Source organism: Fusarium falciforme, chromosome 10 (assembly GCF_026873545.1).
Source record: "Fusarium falciforme chromosome 10, complete sequence".
Taxonomy (NCBI): domain Eukaryota; kingdom Fungi; phylum Ascomycota; class Sordariomycetes; order Hypocreales; family Nectriaceae; genus Fusarium; species Fusarium falciforme.
Window position 1 is genome coordinate 3054315 of NC_070553.1, and position 17477 is coordinate 3071791.

The following is a 17477-nucleotide window of genomic DNA, read 5'->3' on the forward strand; positions in this document are numbered from 1 at the left end:
GACTGTTTGGGATGCACACCTCTGGAGCTGACGTCGAAAAACTCAACGCCTCGCTCAGCTAGGATAGGTGTCAGCCAGTCCGTGCCGCTGATTCTGACGAATAGAGGCATGTCCTCTGGGATTGCGGTGTGAACGAGGTCCGTTATCTCAAGGGCCATCTCACCCTGTTCTCCCACCCGCCACCATACCTGTCCTTGCGCTAGCTGCTGATTGGACTGAGGAACTGATGGGTGAGATACCCGTGAGCAGCGTGAATTTCAACAACGTCGAAACCAGCCTTGACAGCTCGCTTTGTCGCATCGAAAAAGGCGACTCGAAAGGCATCGATTTGGTCCAGGGTCAATTCTTTGGGCTGGGGGCACTTGTCGCTGCAGTGGAGAGTAGAAAGGGCATGCACCTCATCAGGCCATCCTCCAACTTCTAGTGTAGCTATTGCGTTCTTGTGGAGGAACGATGCCACGGTGCTCGACTTTCTTCTGTCGTGGCTAGCTGTATGCCAATCTTCTGGCTCTGACTGTGGGTGAAGTTGATGATTCTCTTAAGAAGTTCAATCTATCCGACTTCTCAAAGACCAATATCCTGAGGTGTGATGCGGTCTTCTTTCTGGACCACAGTTGACTCCATAAAAGCTAAGCCCTGGCCTTGCTGGACGATACCACCCAAATGAGCAAGATGCAAGTCTGTGGCGTAGCCGTCCTTGGCAGAGTACTGACACAAGGGGGCCAGGGAGATCCGGCTTTGGAAGGTTACATCCCGGACGGTAAGAGGTGTAAAGAGCTTCGGCATCTCTGTGCCATCTTTGACGCCCGTTGTGGTGCCTGATGGTGATTTCTGAGCCGGAGTGTAGAAGAGGGCCCCCCTCTGCTGCGGCATTGTCGATGACGGAGGTTGGAGGGTATGGAATGTTTACGATGGCCATGCTGAGCCTGTTTTTGACTTGAATGAATTGCAATTACAAGTTGGTGGCTCATGCCTCCCTATTTATTACTTTCATGCACATGGCACCATAGATCTATCAATTTGCTTATAGAGAAAAGTTGTCCCAAGCCCGGCGATTAACCATCAAGTGAGAACATGTACTCGTACTCATCTCAGCATGTAACCAACTTCAACTTGCGCCGAGTGTCGGGCAGTTCATATCGTTATTGCTACTTTCGGCGTCATGGCATTTCGCCGACGGCTCAAGGGCTAATGATTAACAAACCAGTGTTTTCACACTCTACTGGCGCATATATCCCATCAAGGGCCGGGCTTCAACTATAACAAAGAACACAATATTAGCACATCATAGCATTGTCAAGTGTTTTCACTCCAAGAGCCCTAGTCTGCTAAAGGATATAATGTCAATCGCAAGCTTCAGAATAGCCTTGTTGACGATTGAAGGGTGCGAATGGGGTACACGTGACTTCACACACGTGATATCAACCACCTCTGTTTTGACATCTTGTCCTTTCCTCACCATTACAATAAGCCACCCTCTTCGCTCTCGAGCCCTCTTTCTGTCTCAACGGGGCCTGAAGTGATGGGTCCTCATATCGTTTACCCCATTCAAGAGCCCAGCGTTTCGAGAACCAAAGGGACGGTCCCCAGCCTGTCTCTATGGCTGTGTTGCTGAGCCAAACACATCGAAGCTACAAGGCACTCAGACTTCACAAACAAGTTTCGAACAATATAAGCAATGTGAAGTGATTAGAACCCCTAATGAAAATACCCAGCGTAGAGTTGTTGAAACCCCGAATGAAAATGCCCAACTATGAGTTGTTGGAACTCGCCACAAAACTCGAGTTAGTCGACCCGTGCTCTTCATCTGTTGCCTCACATCCCTCCTAGCCTAGCATCAATAACTGGCACTCTAGTCAATGTCCTTCTTCAGCCTAGCCCACATCAACTTGTTGTACAAATCGATGTCCACCGGACGGACCGGTGCCATTTCAATCGGCTCGTCAATCAGGGCATGAAAGGCTGCGACGTCACCCACATGCATGGTAAGTTGCTCAGCCGAGGGTAGATCGGAAGACTCAAACCTACGACCGTCAGATAGCCTGCTTGACTGCAGAATCAGCTCAATCGAGCGAGTGCCGTTGGGGAAGTGTTTGTGCTTCAGTAGTGCGTTGAGAACAGTCTCGTCCACATGTATGTCCTTGGGGTCAACCTTGAAGTGCTTTCTCAGCTGGCCTTGAAGCAGCATTGCTCGTCGCATGACGAACATTACGTCGTCGTCATCGCTTTGGTTCGGACCCTTGACGTTGATGTGTGCACTCAATCTGCTTACAAAGTCGGGTTTCTTTGCCTTCTTATCATCAGGGGTCGAGATCTGGGCGGTCTTTTCGCGGGCTTCCTTCTCAGCCTTTTCCCTCACCTGAACTACCATCTCGATGGCTTTCGTATCGGCGGTTTCGCGCACGGCGGCGGCCTGCTTAGCAGCTGGCTTCTCCTCGTCTGACAGTTCGCAGATCGCCTTATCGCGGTCTTCTTTGTCGCGTGCTGCATTCTCACGGGCTTTCTTCTCGGCAGCTACCTTGTCGCGGGCTCTCTTCTCGGCGGCTTCTACATCGTTGGCTTTCGCCTCTGTGCCATATTTGAACTCCCTGAATGTGCTCGAGGTCCCGCCGATAAAGATAAATACGGCTCGTCCCAGCGGCCGTACGAAACCTGAATCCAGAAACTCGCCATCCTGCATAGGTGCCAGGAAGTACTTGAGCCAGCCTAGGGCATCCTGACCGAAGGCGGAATCAAATTCGTCAAATAGTACGACTGGAGTCTCGCCCTTCAGTGCCGTATCCCTGACCTTGTCAAAGACGCGAACCAAGTCTGAGTACTGCAAAAACTGGGAGAGATTGGCTTCGATCGGCTCCCAGTCCTTGTCGTGTTTGAGCACCGCCTTGATGACTTCCTTCACGCCAAAGGATTTTCCAGCACCTGGCTGCCCAAAAACGGCAATCGATAGCGGTTTCTTCACCTTGTTGCTCAGATACTCATGGATCACAGCGGCAGTGGATCGGTAACCCTCAATCTCGGTTCGGTCTGCCGTCTGCACAAACCCGAATCGGGCAGTTGGAATGCTGGCTTCGAGGCGGTTTGTCCCCAGCTTGACAACCTCAGCGGCGACAGGGTGTCGTTTCTGTTCAAGGAGACTGAAAAGAGACCAAGCCTTCTCTTTTGTGGTTGCCTCTTGATCGACCGGCTCATATCCGATCCTGTACCGTCCGCCCATCTTGTCTTGATCGCCATATATGACCTTTGTCTTGGAAGTTTGGTAGTTGTTGACGTCCTTGGCATCGGGATAGTTGAAACCGTCGCCATCCTTGCAGAACCCTGTGGATGCAAAACGGTGGGACCAGACGATGGCTAACTCGATAGCCGTTCCTACCTGTGTACGGCCCATTTTCCCAGAGCGTGTTTTGGGATGTCTGGCGAGAGAGGCAGCCAGTCCGGCGACGAACGCCAGGTGGATGCCTGACATCTGTCCACGGTAGGGCCGCAGAAGGTCACCCTCAGCCATGTTCGGCACCATGTGGAAGACGAATGAGCGTGGGTTGCGGCCAAGGCTTGGTCGCAGGTGGAGGACACCTTCGTAGCCGCAGCGCACAAGCAAATGCACCCCCCTTTTCATGATGTCGGGTACTCGGTCTTTGTCACCCTCCTTCTGAGCCTCCTTTATCTTGTCGTTGATTCTGCCGATTTGTGCATGGAAATCCTCCATTGTCTTCTCCCACGATATGCCACGAGAAATGCGAATTCCATCGGCGCGAAGGTCGTCTGCGTCAATCACGACGATGGTCGAGAGGCCTTGCCGTGCGGCGCCTACAAGGGCTTCCAGTTTGTCCTTTGTAAGGGCTTTCAGTTTGGCCTTTGTATCGGTTTCCACGTTGGCATCCGTAAGGATGTCCCTTTGAGCCTCTTCAAGGGCTTTTTGTGTGAGTTCTTCATCGGCTTCCTGTTCGGCCTTCGTACGAATTTCCTGCTTAGCTTCTTCAACGGCTTTCTCTTTGAGCTTTCCAAAGCGTTCCAGTTCAACATCCGCAAGGGCTTCCGGTTTAGTCTTTGCGAGATCTCCTAGTGTGGTAGTTATAAGGGCTTTTAGTTTGGCGGCTGTAAGGACATTTAATTTAGACTCTTGAATGTTTTCCTGTTTGGTGTCTGCGAGGGCTTGCTTTTCAGCGTCTGTAGGGGCACGCTCTTTAACCCTTTCAAGGACTCGCTGTCTGAGGCCTTCAAGGGCTTGCCGTTCGGCGTCTGCACGAACTTGCTGCTCGACTTCTGCAAGAGCTTGCTGTTCGTCGTCTGTGATGGCTTCGACTTCAGCCCTTGCAAGGGCATTCCGTTCATCGTCTGTAAGGGCTCTCTGTCCGGCGTGTGCAGGACCTTTCAGTCTTCCCAAAAGGATCTCCTGTCTGGCTTCTCCAAGGCGTTTCAGTCTGTTTGCAAGAATTTGTTGGTTGGCGTTTGCAAGGACTGTATTCCAAAGCGTCCCAGACCAGAGAGGCGCATGCATCTGATAGACCACGACTTCGGCGCGAGGATCCAGAACAACATTCCCACCGTCGCCCCTGTTGACTTCAAAGTCGTCCAAGACGATGATCTTTGCTGGGGACGCATCGTTGCCTGCTTTGCTGATGCTAGGCTTCGGCTTGGATTTCTTGATGGTAGACTGCTTGGCGATCTGGGGTGAAGGGCCGTGTTTGGCCTCGGCCAGCTCTGTGACCGAGTCGAAGTTGGGAGACGTTGCAGCAGCTGGGACCTCCGGCACCATAGCATGACACTCCACTTTCCAGTCATTGTCTTCGGTTTTCAGTAGTCGATCCATCAGAGCAAATCCGCCATTAACAATGTTTGCTTTGATTACAGATGAAAGGTCGTCCACTGGGATCGTGAGGCATTCCTGCCGCTTTTGGGCATACACCAAGATGAGAGGTGCGCTCTCCAATGAGTCCCGTAGCATGGGTGTCTTGTATGCTGTAAAAGAAATTTAGTGAGGAGCCGACTACAATGCATGTTGGCGATACTCACTCTCAGGTCCATGCCCGAACCCAAAAACCAAGTATCCCAAGTCGGCATGATTTCTGTGCTTGGGACCAGCAGACATCCGGACGGAGATGATATCATCGGCCTAAGGTACCAGGTTAGCCAACACCCTGTTTACCGCTGAAGAGAAGACGGCTCGAATGGGCCATGGGCTCACCTTGAGATACTTGAATATCTCGTCACCCTTCGTGAACATTCGACCTCGACACTAAAGGCAATCGTCGTTTAAGTAAGTATACTCATTTTGAAATCAGAGGGAGCGGTCTACCCATTCATTTGAGGTGTTCGCGGTTTTGAACCAATTGCTATGGCTGAGCCACGACAACATTTGGCCGTTGGGAAGCTTCTCAGCGCGGTTGTCGTCGCCATTGGAACCTCTTTTACTAATTGCAACCTCAAACCAAGTTCCACTTCCAGCCTGGTTGAAATTTTCAGTATTTTCATTTCTGGAATGAGTGATGAGTTGCAGACTCGTGAGGTGTTTGATATCGAGTTTGCTCAAAGCCTACTGTCACCCTCGGTCAGTCTCCAGCACATATTTCCCCCTGGATCGTGGAAACCAATAAAAACTAACTTCTGACTTGAACCAAACACAAGATCTGACTGTCGGGCTATGGGGATTGTCCGGATCCGAACTCTTTGTCCCCCCTTTGACGTAGAATGTGCCCGGCGCATATGGGTCTCTCTGCCTCGAGATCAGCTCGGCCCAATTGGGGTGTAAATCGTGCAACGGAGTTGGATTGGCCTGCGGCATATTGTTGAGGAGCGTTGAAGTGAAGAAAGGTAGTTTTCTATCGCTAATGTATCACGGGAAAAGCGTGAAAGCGATGTGGGAAGTGAAGTGTTTGCCCGGGGCTGTAGGTCCCCTATTTATAAGCATATCTCAGTTGAAGTGGTTCGTCTTTGAGCCGCCCTGGTGTTGCGTGAACTATGCGTAGAGAGGTATTTGGGACCTGGGTGTTGGATGAAGGCGCCTCCAAAATGCCAAGTATTTTCTACATACAGTTCAAATGGAGTTCAGGGGGTGTATTCACCCAGATTACTCAACTAAAGAGCACTCAGATGGCAATGAGACACACACATGCCACTTGCTCAACAAGACAGGTCATAGTACGCACTCTGTAGCTGCGGCGGGAGACTATGTTGGTAATGGGTAGATTGAGGGAGGAATAATTGATTGGGCATAGCCAAGCCTTGGCATCAATAGTTTGATCTTCAGATGTACACGTATGTAAGGAGTGCTGCTCCCCTGAAAGGACTGACCGACTACGATGACAGGGGACGAACTTTGCTTTCAACACAATTGTGGCGTCTCAACAAACCAACGCACTGGCATGAAACACTGGAGATCCACAGGCATTCTCACAAGGATTAATTGTAAGCAATGTCAACTTCAGCTGCTCATTCGCTCGGGTACGGATACTGTTGTCCCCTGCCGGACTGATCCAGATCACGCGGCCGTCGTTTGTGCGAGGAAAGACGTCGTGAGGTATTCAACGGTCCAGTTTGGGCAAGCCGAAATGCGGAGAGATACGATCCAAAGCTCAAGGAAATTCCGGGGCGGAAATCTGTGTGAGAGAATGAGCCTTTCATTGTCATAGACTGAGGCGCAACCTTCTAAGGCTGGCTGGACTGAAACAAGGGACGGATGTCTCGGACCCCCTCAATTAGCCATGCTATGTCTTACAACTAGAGATTGCTTCATGCAAGCTTGTCCATATTCTCATTGGGAATCCAATGCGACCCCCCAGCACACCGGTATCCACCATCCTGCTTGATCCAGCGATATCCAGCAGGGCAGATTCCCATCATCTTGAGCTTTGCCTTTTGCGCCTCCATCTGCTTGCGTCTGTCTTCTTCGGCAAGGATCTCCCGCACCAGTCTCTCCCGGTCCGCGTCACTGGCGTTCTTCTGCGCTGTCTTGAGTCGGCGGAGCTCTTTCTCCTGTTGTACTTCCTTCTCCTTGTCTCTTTGGAGTTGTTCCCAGACCGCGTCACTTACACCAGGGTCACGGATAGTCTTTCCATCCGCCTGGTCGAGATCAGATTCTTCGTCTGATTCATCGTCATTCTGCTGCTCCTGGACCTTTGTTGAGCTGCTGGTCTGAGTAATGGGCGCGAATCTTGGCCCGTCCTGTCGTGCGTTTGCAAACTGCGGAACCAACGGCTTCTTTGCATTGGCCATCCTTCCAGCACGCTCAGCCAACATTTCGTCAAGGGCGGCATGAATGAGGGACTCGGTGATTTTCAAACTCGCAGAGGAAAGATCAACTTTGCGAAAGGTCTTCTTGGCCAGCTCCTTGACGTCCCTGGCATTCGCCCAGCCCTCTTGCGAGGAGAGCATTCGAAACTTGCTCTCCAGCCTTTTGATGAACCGACAATGAGGGTTCTCCAAGCATGAGATGTCCATGGGTCTCTTGGCCTTGAGCTCGGCTTTCCACCCTTGCAGTTGACTCGTCATTAGCTTGATGCAAGCCTCCGGGCCAAGAGGGTTAAAGTCCATGCTCTCCGGGAACCGGCTCGTCATTCCGGGGTTGATGTTGAGGAGAGCGTTGATGTCTTCGACGTAGCCAGCCAAGATGATGATGAGCTTGCCGTGGTATTTGGGCTTTGTGACACAGTCGACCAACTCGTCTACGGCTTCCTTGGCAAAGGAGTTATGCCCAGTCGCCAGGCGGTAAGCTTCATCGATGAAAAGGATCCGGCCAAGTGCCTTGTCGAGAAGCTGCTGCACCTTTGGACCAGTCTGTCCAACATACTCGCCGATGAGATCGGTAGCAGAGCATTCTATGACTTCTGTACTGGCCAAGAAACCCATATCGTAGTAGACCTTTCCCATCTTGCGTGCCGCTGTCGTCTTGCCCGTTCCTGGCGGCCCGCGGAACAAGAAGTTGTAGGGAATATCGGGGTCGATATCCAACGCCTTGGCGTGACGCACACGGGTCTGATAACTTTGCAGCACCGAGATGAGCCTGTCTCGTCCGACGTCGCCCTCGAACAGTTTCTTGACGTCAGTGTCCTCTCTTTCAGCTCTGTCAAAGTCGGCGTCAAAGTCGATCGCTTCCAGTTTACCGTGTGTCTTGACCTTGCCCTTGGAGACACGCTTCTGGTGGCTTGCCTGGGCTTCGTTTAGGAGAATATCAATGGCACCAGCGTTTCCAAAGTTGGGGCGGTTTCTTTCGCGGCGGAGGACGTCGAGGGCCACTTGCTTTGCCTTGTCTGTTGCCGAGAAACCTGTCTTGCCTAGCTTCATGTCGAGGATCTTGGCAAGGGCAGCGTCGTCAAAGTCCTCAAAGACAAATGCAGACGAGAGAGGAAAACGTCGACTCAAGCCGGGGTTGACGTTCTGAAACATCTCCTCCATCTGATCCTTGTATCCAAGTAGGAGTACACACCGGTCCTCACCGGGTACACTTTGAATCTCGGCCACGATGGTATCCACAACGGCTGTCTTGTACATGTCACCGCCGGAACCATTCTTGCCTCCTCCTCCGTAGAGACCGTATGCTTCATCGATGACGAGGACTTTCCCAACCGTCGAGGCAAGGATGCCCTTTGTCTGGGCCTCGGAGTGTCCAAGGTGGGCTCCCACAAAGTCAGCTGGGTTCTTGACTACAACCTCGCCATTTGACAGAAGTCCAAGGTCTGCGAGGATCTTGGCGTACAGCTTGGCGACAGTTGTCTTGCCTGTTCCGGGGGATCCGAGAAAGACCTTGTTGAGGGAGAACTCAACCAGGGGCTGCTCATCTAACTCGCGCTGGTAATTTGTCTTGAGCGTGTCCATCAACATCTTGAGCGCATCCTTGACTTCCTGGAGTCCGATCAAGCAGTTGAGTTCTCGGTATGCCTTGCTCTTGGTCAACGCTTCAGATGGTTCTGGTCCGATAATGTCTTCTCTGGTGAGTAGCAGATCGTCTGGAGTACCCTTAGCTGTTCGTTCCCTCCGGATTCTTGCTGCTTGTCTGTCGGTAATGAGTTGAAGACAGTTCTCGACGGCGCGGGCGTTTCCAAAGCCATTCTTCCCACGGCCATGCCCAATCCTTCGACAAGCGATGCGGAAGAAGCGCCCGTCTGGACCTTCCTCCACCTTCATCCTCCCTTTGAACTTGTGATGAGCCTGAAGCTTCAGGATGCTGACAAGTTCCTCGTCAGTGTAGTCTTCAAACTTCATCTCAATAGGGAATCGACTTGGGATGCCTGGGTTGTGGGCAAAGAAGGACTCCATGTCCTTGCTGTATCCCGCCAAAACAAATACAACCTTGCCTCTCTGGTTCTCGACTTCCGCCAGCAGATAGTCCAAGACGGCCTTACCGCCAGGACTGTTGCCGGAGGTGAGCTGGTAGGCCTCATCGATGAACATGACACCTCCGCCATTGTTCATGATCTTTTCGAGAAGTTGCTCGCAGCCAGATACGCCCATGTTGGCCATCTTTGAGCCCGTCACTTCTTCGAAAGAGTTCCCAGCGATGGCTCCCACAGAGGTGAGGAATTCGCCGTAGATGCGGGCAACGGTTGTTTTGCCTTGGTAAGTTAGTCAAGTTCATTGTGTAAGAGGAATAAACCTACCGGTTCCTGGGTTCCCAAGGAGCGAACAGCTGAATCTCTCCCCGCTCAACGAGAAGCCTTGACGCAATTTTGTGTCCACCTTGGACTTCATGGAGAGCATACTGTCCTTGACGGCCTCGAGTCCAATCATGCCCATGAGCTTGTCCAGGGCAGCATTGCTGGCGCCCTCAGTCTTCTTCATGTTTTCCCATTCACTAGCAGCGCTGGAAATGGCGTTAAACTGAGGTGGAGGAACTGGGGTCGCTGGCTGTCCCGAGTTGGTTTGCTGGGCCTTCTTGATCTTATCCAAGTTGGCTTCAGTCTCTCGGAGCGCCCTCAGCTCCTTCTGCTTCTGCTTCAGAGCTTCTGCTTGCTGCTCCTTTTCCGTCTCATACTTCCTGGTACGACGAAGGTGATCGATCTCATCGTTCATGTCCTGTAGATCACGGCGGTATTTTTCTTGCTGATCCTGACGCTTCCTCTCGAGCTCCTGGTTGCGAATGATTCTTCGACGGTTATCTTCATCTTCTTTGGCGCAGGGTTTGCAGCTACCGGAGGTATCTCCGCAGGGGGCTTTGGTCTTGTGGCCTCTGGGACAAGTTCGTTCGACTCGTTCTTGGCAGACGGTTTGTGAGTGATCTTGCAGGCGATGGCAGCGTCTGCTACAAGTATGTTTGCCGCAGCCCAACTTTACACCACTGTACACTGTTAGGCAAGCTCATATGTGTGAGACTCAAACATACCAAGGCTCTGCACACCCTCCGTCAGGACACATGGCATGAAAGTCTCCTGGGGACTTCAGCAGCATGGATGTCTCTGGATGGCGCTCGCAGAAAACAGGCACCCCATCAAACAGACACTCATTGTTCTTCAGAGCGTCAAAGTACTCTGTCCACATCTCACCTCCCCTCTTGCTCTTCATAAAGGTATCCATGTTGCCAAAGATGATCAAACCGTTGCGAGCTCTTGACAAGAGCACCACCAAGCGTTCGCGGGCCTGAAGGAAACCAATATCACCAGATGCATTGCTGCGAGTTAAGGACACGATGACAATATCGCACTCTTCTCCTTGGTAGTTGTCGATGGTGGAAAGACGAAGCGACTTCTTGTTCACTTTGGCGCTGGCTTTGGTGAGTAATCCGGCTCGCACGAGTTCATGCGAGTCCAAGTCGTTGAGATATGGATCAGTCTCCTGGCGGAGAATCCCCTTCAAAAGGAAGAGCTGACCGAGGTACGGGGTGAGCACAACCATGTTCTCCGTCTTGTATCCTTGTTGACCCAGGAACTTGACCATCTTCAAAACCATGTCCGCTTCGTGCTGGTTTCTCTTGCTGGCCTTGGCTGTTGGATCACGGCGCTCAGCCACATCAGCCATCGAATCCTCGGGGTGTTGGTGGTGCACAAAGGTGACTCGACTCTTCAGACCTCGGATAGGGGCGCGGTCGTGAGTTGATGGCATGTCCTTCAACTCGGGATAGGCCAGCATGCGTGGGTAGAACGATATGTCTGGGTGACTGCGATGCTGCTCTTGGAGGGTTGTGAAATGACGGCCTTGGCAGACGAGTCTCTCAAAGAGAGACACGTTCAAGTCGTAGCCTTCGCCCTTTTCCCTGGTGAGTTTGTAGTCGCTGACCTTGGGCCGCAGCTGCTTGTGATCACCGATAAGAATGATCTGCTTGACAGAGGGACTCAGAGCTGTGATGACATGAGCCTCGAGGATTTCTCCAGCTTCTTCGACAAGAATGACATCGGGGTTGGCCGTCTCGATGATGGACTGTTGCATCGCCGCAGCAGTTGTCGTACAGGCAATAATTCGCTTGTCCTTGAGGACCCTTCGTGCGCTTTCGTTTCTGATGCTCTTGATCTCGGCCTCAATCTGTTGGTATCGTTTGCTGAGCTCGACAAATGTGTCCGTCTGCTCTGCACGAACAGCATACCACCACTGAGAATGAAGCTGCTGCCTCTGTTCAGGCGAGAGCCCCCAGACCACTTGGGCCGACGGGTTTAAAGATCCCAGCAGTCCGCCAAACCGGGTGACCGGGGTGCCCTTGTACCAGAAGTCGTAGAGAGCGTCTGGTGTGAGAGCTTTGTTGTTTGCGCCCACCATCTGGAAGCCATCGTCTTGGGGGACTTGGAATGCTGCCCAGGCAGGAGTGAAGCCATCGGAAAACTCCAGGTACTCGATGATATCGCCCGAATCAATATGTCCCGATAGCTTCTTGCAGCAGGTCTCGAGTTCGCTGCAAATAGATGCCGATTCACTCTGGAGATAGTTGCGGATGGCCCTCTCTTCTGGGGTCAGCCAGTATTTCTTTTGCTGATCGTACTCTCTCAAAAGTGTGCTCTTGGTTGCTTCGGTGGACTTGGAGCCAAGGCGGACCATTCGATCAGGCTCGATACCCATGTCCATGAGATCCTCCATGAACTGATCGAGGGCGTGGTTCGTGTAGCTGAGGACGAGGATGCGATAGTTTGTCAGGCGAAGGATAGCCACAAGGATGAGAGCACCAAGGAAGGACTTGCCAGTTCCAGGTGGGCCTTGGATCAAGGCCAGTTCTTGGCTCAGGCCGTTGATGAAGGAGTCAAGCTGGGCGCCTTGGAGATAAATATCCTTCTTTAGGCCCATACCTGCTGGCATCTTGACCTTCATACCCTGAGCAGAATATGCTCTCAACTTCTTGATCAGCAGTTCCAGTGCTTCTGGTCTAGCTGCATCTTGAGAAGGTTCCTCGGAGTCGATCAGTTGGCCCTCCAGAGGTAGCTCCGTCATGGTCTGGAGCCGCTTGAGGATGGGCTCGTAGGCAAAGGTAGCCGTATCAACAAGAAGGAACCTCAAACGCTGCTGGTCGGGGCCCCGGAGAGCCTCAAGTGCCTTGCCCAGGCTTGAATCATCGGTGAATCTGATTCCAATGACTGGGGGTGTCTGGGTGAGATTGTGGATGTCTCTGACGAGTGATCCGAAGGCGACGATGTCCTTGCCACAGCAGAGAGCGCCAAATGAGTCGTGCTTCATGAACTGCTTTGTATCTTCTAGAAAAGCCTTCTTGCTACCCTTGGGGAACTTCTTTGGAAAATAAATGCCCTGGTTGCATGCGACGTTGAGGGTATACGGAGGACTGACCCTGGGCCTTTGTCCGTTCACGTTGTTTCCGTTCACGTCATTGAGGCCGACCAGGTTCAACTGAGATAAAGCGACAGGCTTTCGCTTGCTCTTCTTCTGGCCCGTGGCGGTCTGCAGATCTTCGCGTATCTCAGAGAGCATGTCCTCCCGAAGTAGGCGAAAGAGCCAGTCGCGGTAAGCAGGGCCTCTCGTTTCCTTAGGCGTGTCAAAGACGTCTGCAAGACGTTGGAGGTAGGGTTCATCGGTTGATAGAAGTTCATCTGAGGTGGGATAGATGGAGATCTTGCGAAAGTCCGCATGGTCATTGTCGTGGCGTCCTCCAGGACTGACGCCGTTGGATGCGACGTTGGGAAGAGAAAAGGCGCTGACGACTCTTTCAATGCGGTAGGCGATCTTTCGGACCTCAGGCGATAGTGATTTGAGGAGAGATTTGTCCTCCATCAGGGTTTGGACTCCAATCCGATGGGCATCAAGACTCCCGCTCTGGTCAGATACGATCTGAAGGCAGAGCCATGCGAAGGCTTCCAGGCCAGCATCGTCAAGCCTGCCATTGTAATAGACAGGTAGCAACGCAGACCAAAAAGTAGCGGGTTCAAGAATAGCTGACAGAAGCTGCCGAAGGAAGCGACCATCGTTGAGTGATGCTACGCCAGGGTCCGAAAGAGCATGGATGAAGGGCAGTGTAGTTGATGTGATGAAGTCGGCACCCAAGTCGGCTCGCACAGCTCTCTCAAGAGCAATGACACCAGGCGGGTTGGAGATGAGCACTTCGACACACTTAACGGCCGTCTTTTGCTCGCAAAAGTCTTTGCAGCCTTGAAGGTACAGCTTGGCAGAGTGGCTGTTGGTGATTTGTTGCTCGCCTTTAGTGATGGCCCAGAAGAACTTGATCAACTTGGCGGTACGAGAGCCTGGTCCTGTCTGAGTGTACAGCACCATGATGCGCGATGCCAAGATGGCTGGTTACACGGTAGATTTGATAGAAGAGAGAAGACAGAGATAAGTAGGATAGGAAGAAGTATGTCGTGAGAACGACCACAAAGAACAAGAAGCAAACAAGCAAGAAAACGTGAATTCATCTTCCCTTTGTACTGCAACTGCCCATTCACCAGAGCCTTGAGGCATCAATCTGCCTTGACGTACAAGCAAGCACCGCCCGGGAGGCCCACCTGGGGCCGGCCGATATAACGCAGGAGGCCGGCCCTCCTCCCGGCCAACGGAGGTGGCTCATTCGCTGGATGTGATGCCAACGGTCGGCCTCCCACATACAAAGATCCGCTGACGTGTTGGTTTGACGCAGTTGCGAACAACAGTAAGTAGATGGTGTATCAAAGTGTATTTAATGCAAAACCGGTGGAAGCAACGGCGGAGGATGCCTAGTTGTGGTCGGCCTCCTTGAGTGACGTGGTGCGGGTGAATGCAGATAAAGACGTGCTTTCTTCTGCCTTTCGCCTTTCTTTTGCCAGACAGACTGATCACATTGTAAACTCATCTATCATAATTCCTCTTGTCACAAACCCCTCTACCAACGTTCCTCTGCAACTCCCCTCTTGACCATGTACCCTTGGCAGCGTACCCGTGGGCGACCTCAACAACCGCCGGCGGTCACGCCTTCACCACCACCTCCTCTCGGCGATCTCATTGAGAGCATCGCCAGAGATGACCTGGATGTCACTCAATACGAGTCCGACCGTGCAGAGATCTCAAATGCAAAGCTCATTGCGTCCTACAACTGGGTCAGCGCTTCATCGCCAGAGATCATTGTCCCAGGTATGGCATCTGCTCTCAAGTAAACGTTGTGCGCTCTGAAACGTCTCTAACGGTCCCAGGATACCCTCCCAGATGGACGCCTCCCAGAGTCTCAAAAAGACTTCCATGGGACACGGGTGAATACTACCGTGACATGAACGCTGCTTCATACCCGAAGCACCCTTTGGAGCCAGCCATCATCTCGGTGATGAAGATGAATCCCCATCCCATGCCTGTCAACATTGTCGCTTGTGGCAGCACGATCGGCAACCTCTTGCGTTTCGCTAGAGGCGCTGACCTGGATCGTCCATTCCGCATTCTTATCGAGCTCGTCGGTGATACTGCGCATCTCATCCGGCGAGAGAACTCCCCCAAGGAGCTGATTCCTGGGGTCAGGGGCTATGGCCATACTTTTCCAGAGGCATACACCACTTGGGATCTTGCCGTCAGGCGATCCACATCCCACCAGAGAATCATGGCGTATCGTTTTGGTGGTCTTGACATGATGGTCCGGTTCGAAGGTGATGGCTTCATCAAGGAATCTAAGCCACAGCGACGACAGAGCCGTCCCTTTACAGTGGCAGACGCCCTCGCCGAGGTCAACGGCCTAACCCTCACCAAGCCTCTACCAACTTTGACTTGCGATATCAAGGTCTCTGACGGAGGCGAAACTGTCCCTCAAGATACCATCTTTGACCTCAAGACCCGATCAGTCGTGGCTAGGTCCAGGGACACTCTGGGTGATCAGCTCCCGCGATTGTGGATTTCTCAGGTCACGCAGTTTATCCTCGCCTACCACGAGAAGGGTCTCTTTCAAAACGAAAACATTGAGATCAAGAATGTCAGAGATGACATTGATAAGTGGGAAGAGCTCAACCAGCCATTGCTCAAGCGACTTGTGGCTCTACTCCACCTCATCATCAATCGCGCGCGTGCATCCGGCGGCAAGATTGAGCTCGTGTGGCCAACTGACGGTCCTCTTGAGATTCGCAAGCAGCTACCGGACGCAGGCGACGTTCTATCTGCCTCTGTCAGAGAGGAATGGGAAGCCTGGCTGGGCAAGGAGGGAGACAAGTCTTCTAAAGCGGAGAAGAGGGACTCGAAGCTCGACCTGGAGGAACCGATGAGCATGGAGGAACTTCTAGCTAGACTTTCTGGAAGGGACGGATACGAGAGCGATGATGGTGGCTGGGATTATACAGCCTGCGATAAGGAGTGCGGGTATTGCGGAAAATGCACATATTGAGGCGGAGGAGTAAGCAGCTTGGTTAGCAATTCGTTGTGTGATGACGAGTGCAATTATTGTGTATTGTACGCAAGGACGAAGGGATTGGATGAAGGGGTACGCCGTAACGAATACTGAATACGCGGAGCATCAGAGAATGTATTGTAAACGAGAGCAGGGATACGGATATGAACACACTGACGCAGCAAACTCATTGTTAAGCGCTCCCGTGCCATGGAATAATTACTTGGCAATAGTATCCCGGGACACCAAACTAACGAGGCACTGGATGGATCAAATGCCGTCATGTTTTGCTTGCCCTGACTGAGTCGTCCCGGCTACAGGGTAAGACTCGCCTGATGCTCAAGGGAGCCGATGTTCGGGAACCAACCTCCAACTTGTTCTACCGTTTGACATACCGACGCTACCCTCGGTCAACATTCAACAATACTATTTTAGCGCATCGTTACTAGTGACCTGGGACAGGGAAAAAGAGATCCGGACTACTGGGATAGAGCAGGGTTAGAACTACTCAACTACCATCTGTCTTCACGCCGAGATTCAAGCCATGAATGTCATTGAAGCCATGTCAGATCACCTCCCTGATGATCAACTCTCGGATCGCCGGGAGCAGGAATACCCTATATCCGTCCGTGCCACGCAACGTCTCAAGAATGCGCACGCAAGACGTTTCACGGAGCCCGCGGATCGTAATGTGAACGGTAGATCTCGGCGAGGCAGTGCAGGTGTCTGGGACAGGAATATGGATCAACCAACAACCGACGCACGTCTCGTCTCCTCTGGCGCGCGCCAGGGCGACTTATTTAGGGCCACCATTGAACTCTGGGGAAGCTACCGTAGGTGACTTGGCGCCTGGCCAAGCTTTCCGGTGGGTGGGCGATTGGGCGTGGCTCTGCTGAGGGTGAAACACGACAGAAATTGTAGATCTGGCAGATCAGCTTTCTCCTTCGTCTGGGATCTTTCCGTCTGTCACCGAAGAAAGCTTGTACTTGCTTCACTCGAGACACTCCTCGATTACGCAAGCCCGTTCCCACTGTTGGCGGAGAGGGCACCGTATCGCACTGGAGGAATGGTCTGGATCCCGGCAGAGTGGACCGGAGCTTTTTTTGAGGGGGCGAGCCGACCGTGGACGAGTCCTTTTTAGGCACAATCGATGGCAGCTCGAGACTATCCCCAACAAGGCTGGAGGTTGGGGAGAAAAGCTCATGATGTGTTCTAGAAGAAGAGGCCATTCCCTCGTGATGACCCTTGTTAATATCTGCGGCTCTTTGACGGGGTTCAAGGTGACGGATATCCGACGGAGCGTGAGAATATGAGCGGTTTGAACGGCCCGACGGTGCAGAACTGTTGGAGATCGGCAAGTGGGTGTCGACAAAAGAGAGAGAGAGAGTTTGACGGAACAGAGTGGGTGGTGTCGCGCGTCCCGTCCCAGCGGACGAAGCCTCAACTGGAAAGGTTGGCTTCATCTGCAGGAAGGCATGTTTGGAAGTATGCTTCTTTGATGGTCTTGAACTCTGGGATTGTTAATTTTTTTGTGGGAGACGTGATTGAGTTGCCTGATGCATCACACCATGGATGATCATGATGATGGTCTTTGCTTTGTACCATGGTCTGTCATGTCTGTCTACACAAGGACATCCGTTGTCTTGTCCCCCAGGGGCTGGGGAGATGGTGGAATGTGGAGGAAAAACGGGCCTGAGCAGGGCGACAAAGGGCCAGTGTGTGTGGGAGGCATGTCTCTTGGTGGAGAGAGAACTGGTCAGTGAGTGGAGCGAGACAGAACTTGGCTTTG

General features: G+C 52.4%; 4 protein-coding genes across 4 annotated transcripts; 1 reads left to right on the plus strand and 3 right to left on the minus strand.

Annotated features, from left to right (window-relative positions):
- Window positions 1–199: 199 nt before the first annotated feature.
- Window positions 200–873, minus strand: NCS54_01282600 (Oxidored-FMN domain-containing protein; the record flags this gene model as incomplete). The annotated part of the gene is made up of 2 exons (XM_053158048.1): window positions 200–510; window positions 573–873. 2 exons carry the CDS (start codon window positions 871–873, stop codon window positions 200–202), a joined length of 612 nt encoding a protein of 203 aa, XP_053014023.1.
- A 979-nt stretch (window positions 874–1852) lies between these two features.
- NCS54_01282700 (Hypothetical protein) lies at window positions 1853–5221 on the minus strand (the record flags this gene model as incomplete). Its single annotated transcript, XM_053158049.1, has 3 exons — window positions 1853–4956; window positions 5011–5110; window positions 5183–5221. The coding sequence occupies 3 exons, from the start codon at window positions 5219–5221 to the stop codon at window positions 1853–1855; spliced, it is 3243 nt and encodes a 1080-aa protein (XP_053014024.1).
- A 1505-nt stretch (window positions 5222–6726) lies between these two features.
- On the minus strand, window positions 6727–13629 carry NCS54_01282800 (Hypothetical protein; the record flags this gene model as incomplete). The annotated part of the gene is made up of 3 exons (XM_053158050.1): window positions 6727–9545; window positions 9591–10267; window positions 10313–13629. 3 exons carry the CDS (start codon window positions 13627–13629, stop codon window positions 6727–6729), a joined length of 6813 nt encoding a protein of 2270 aa, XP_053014025.1.
- A 617-nt stretch (window positions 13630–14246) lies between these two features.
- On the plus strand, window positions 14247–15685 carry NCS54_01282900 (Hypothetical protein; the record flags this gene model as incomplete). The annotated part of the gene is made up of 2 exons (XM_053158051.1): window positions 14247–14460; window positions 14520–15685. 2 exons carry the CDS (start codon window positions 14247–14249, stop codon window positions 15683–15685), a joined length of 1380 nt encoding a protein of 459 aa, XP_053014026.1.
- Between the last annotated feature and the right edge of the window lie 1792 nt (window positions 15686–17477).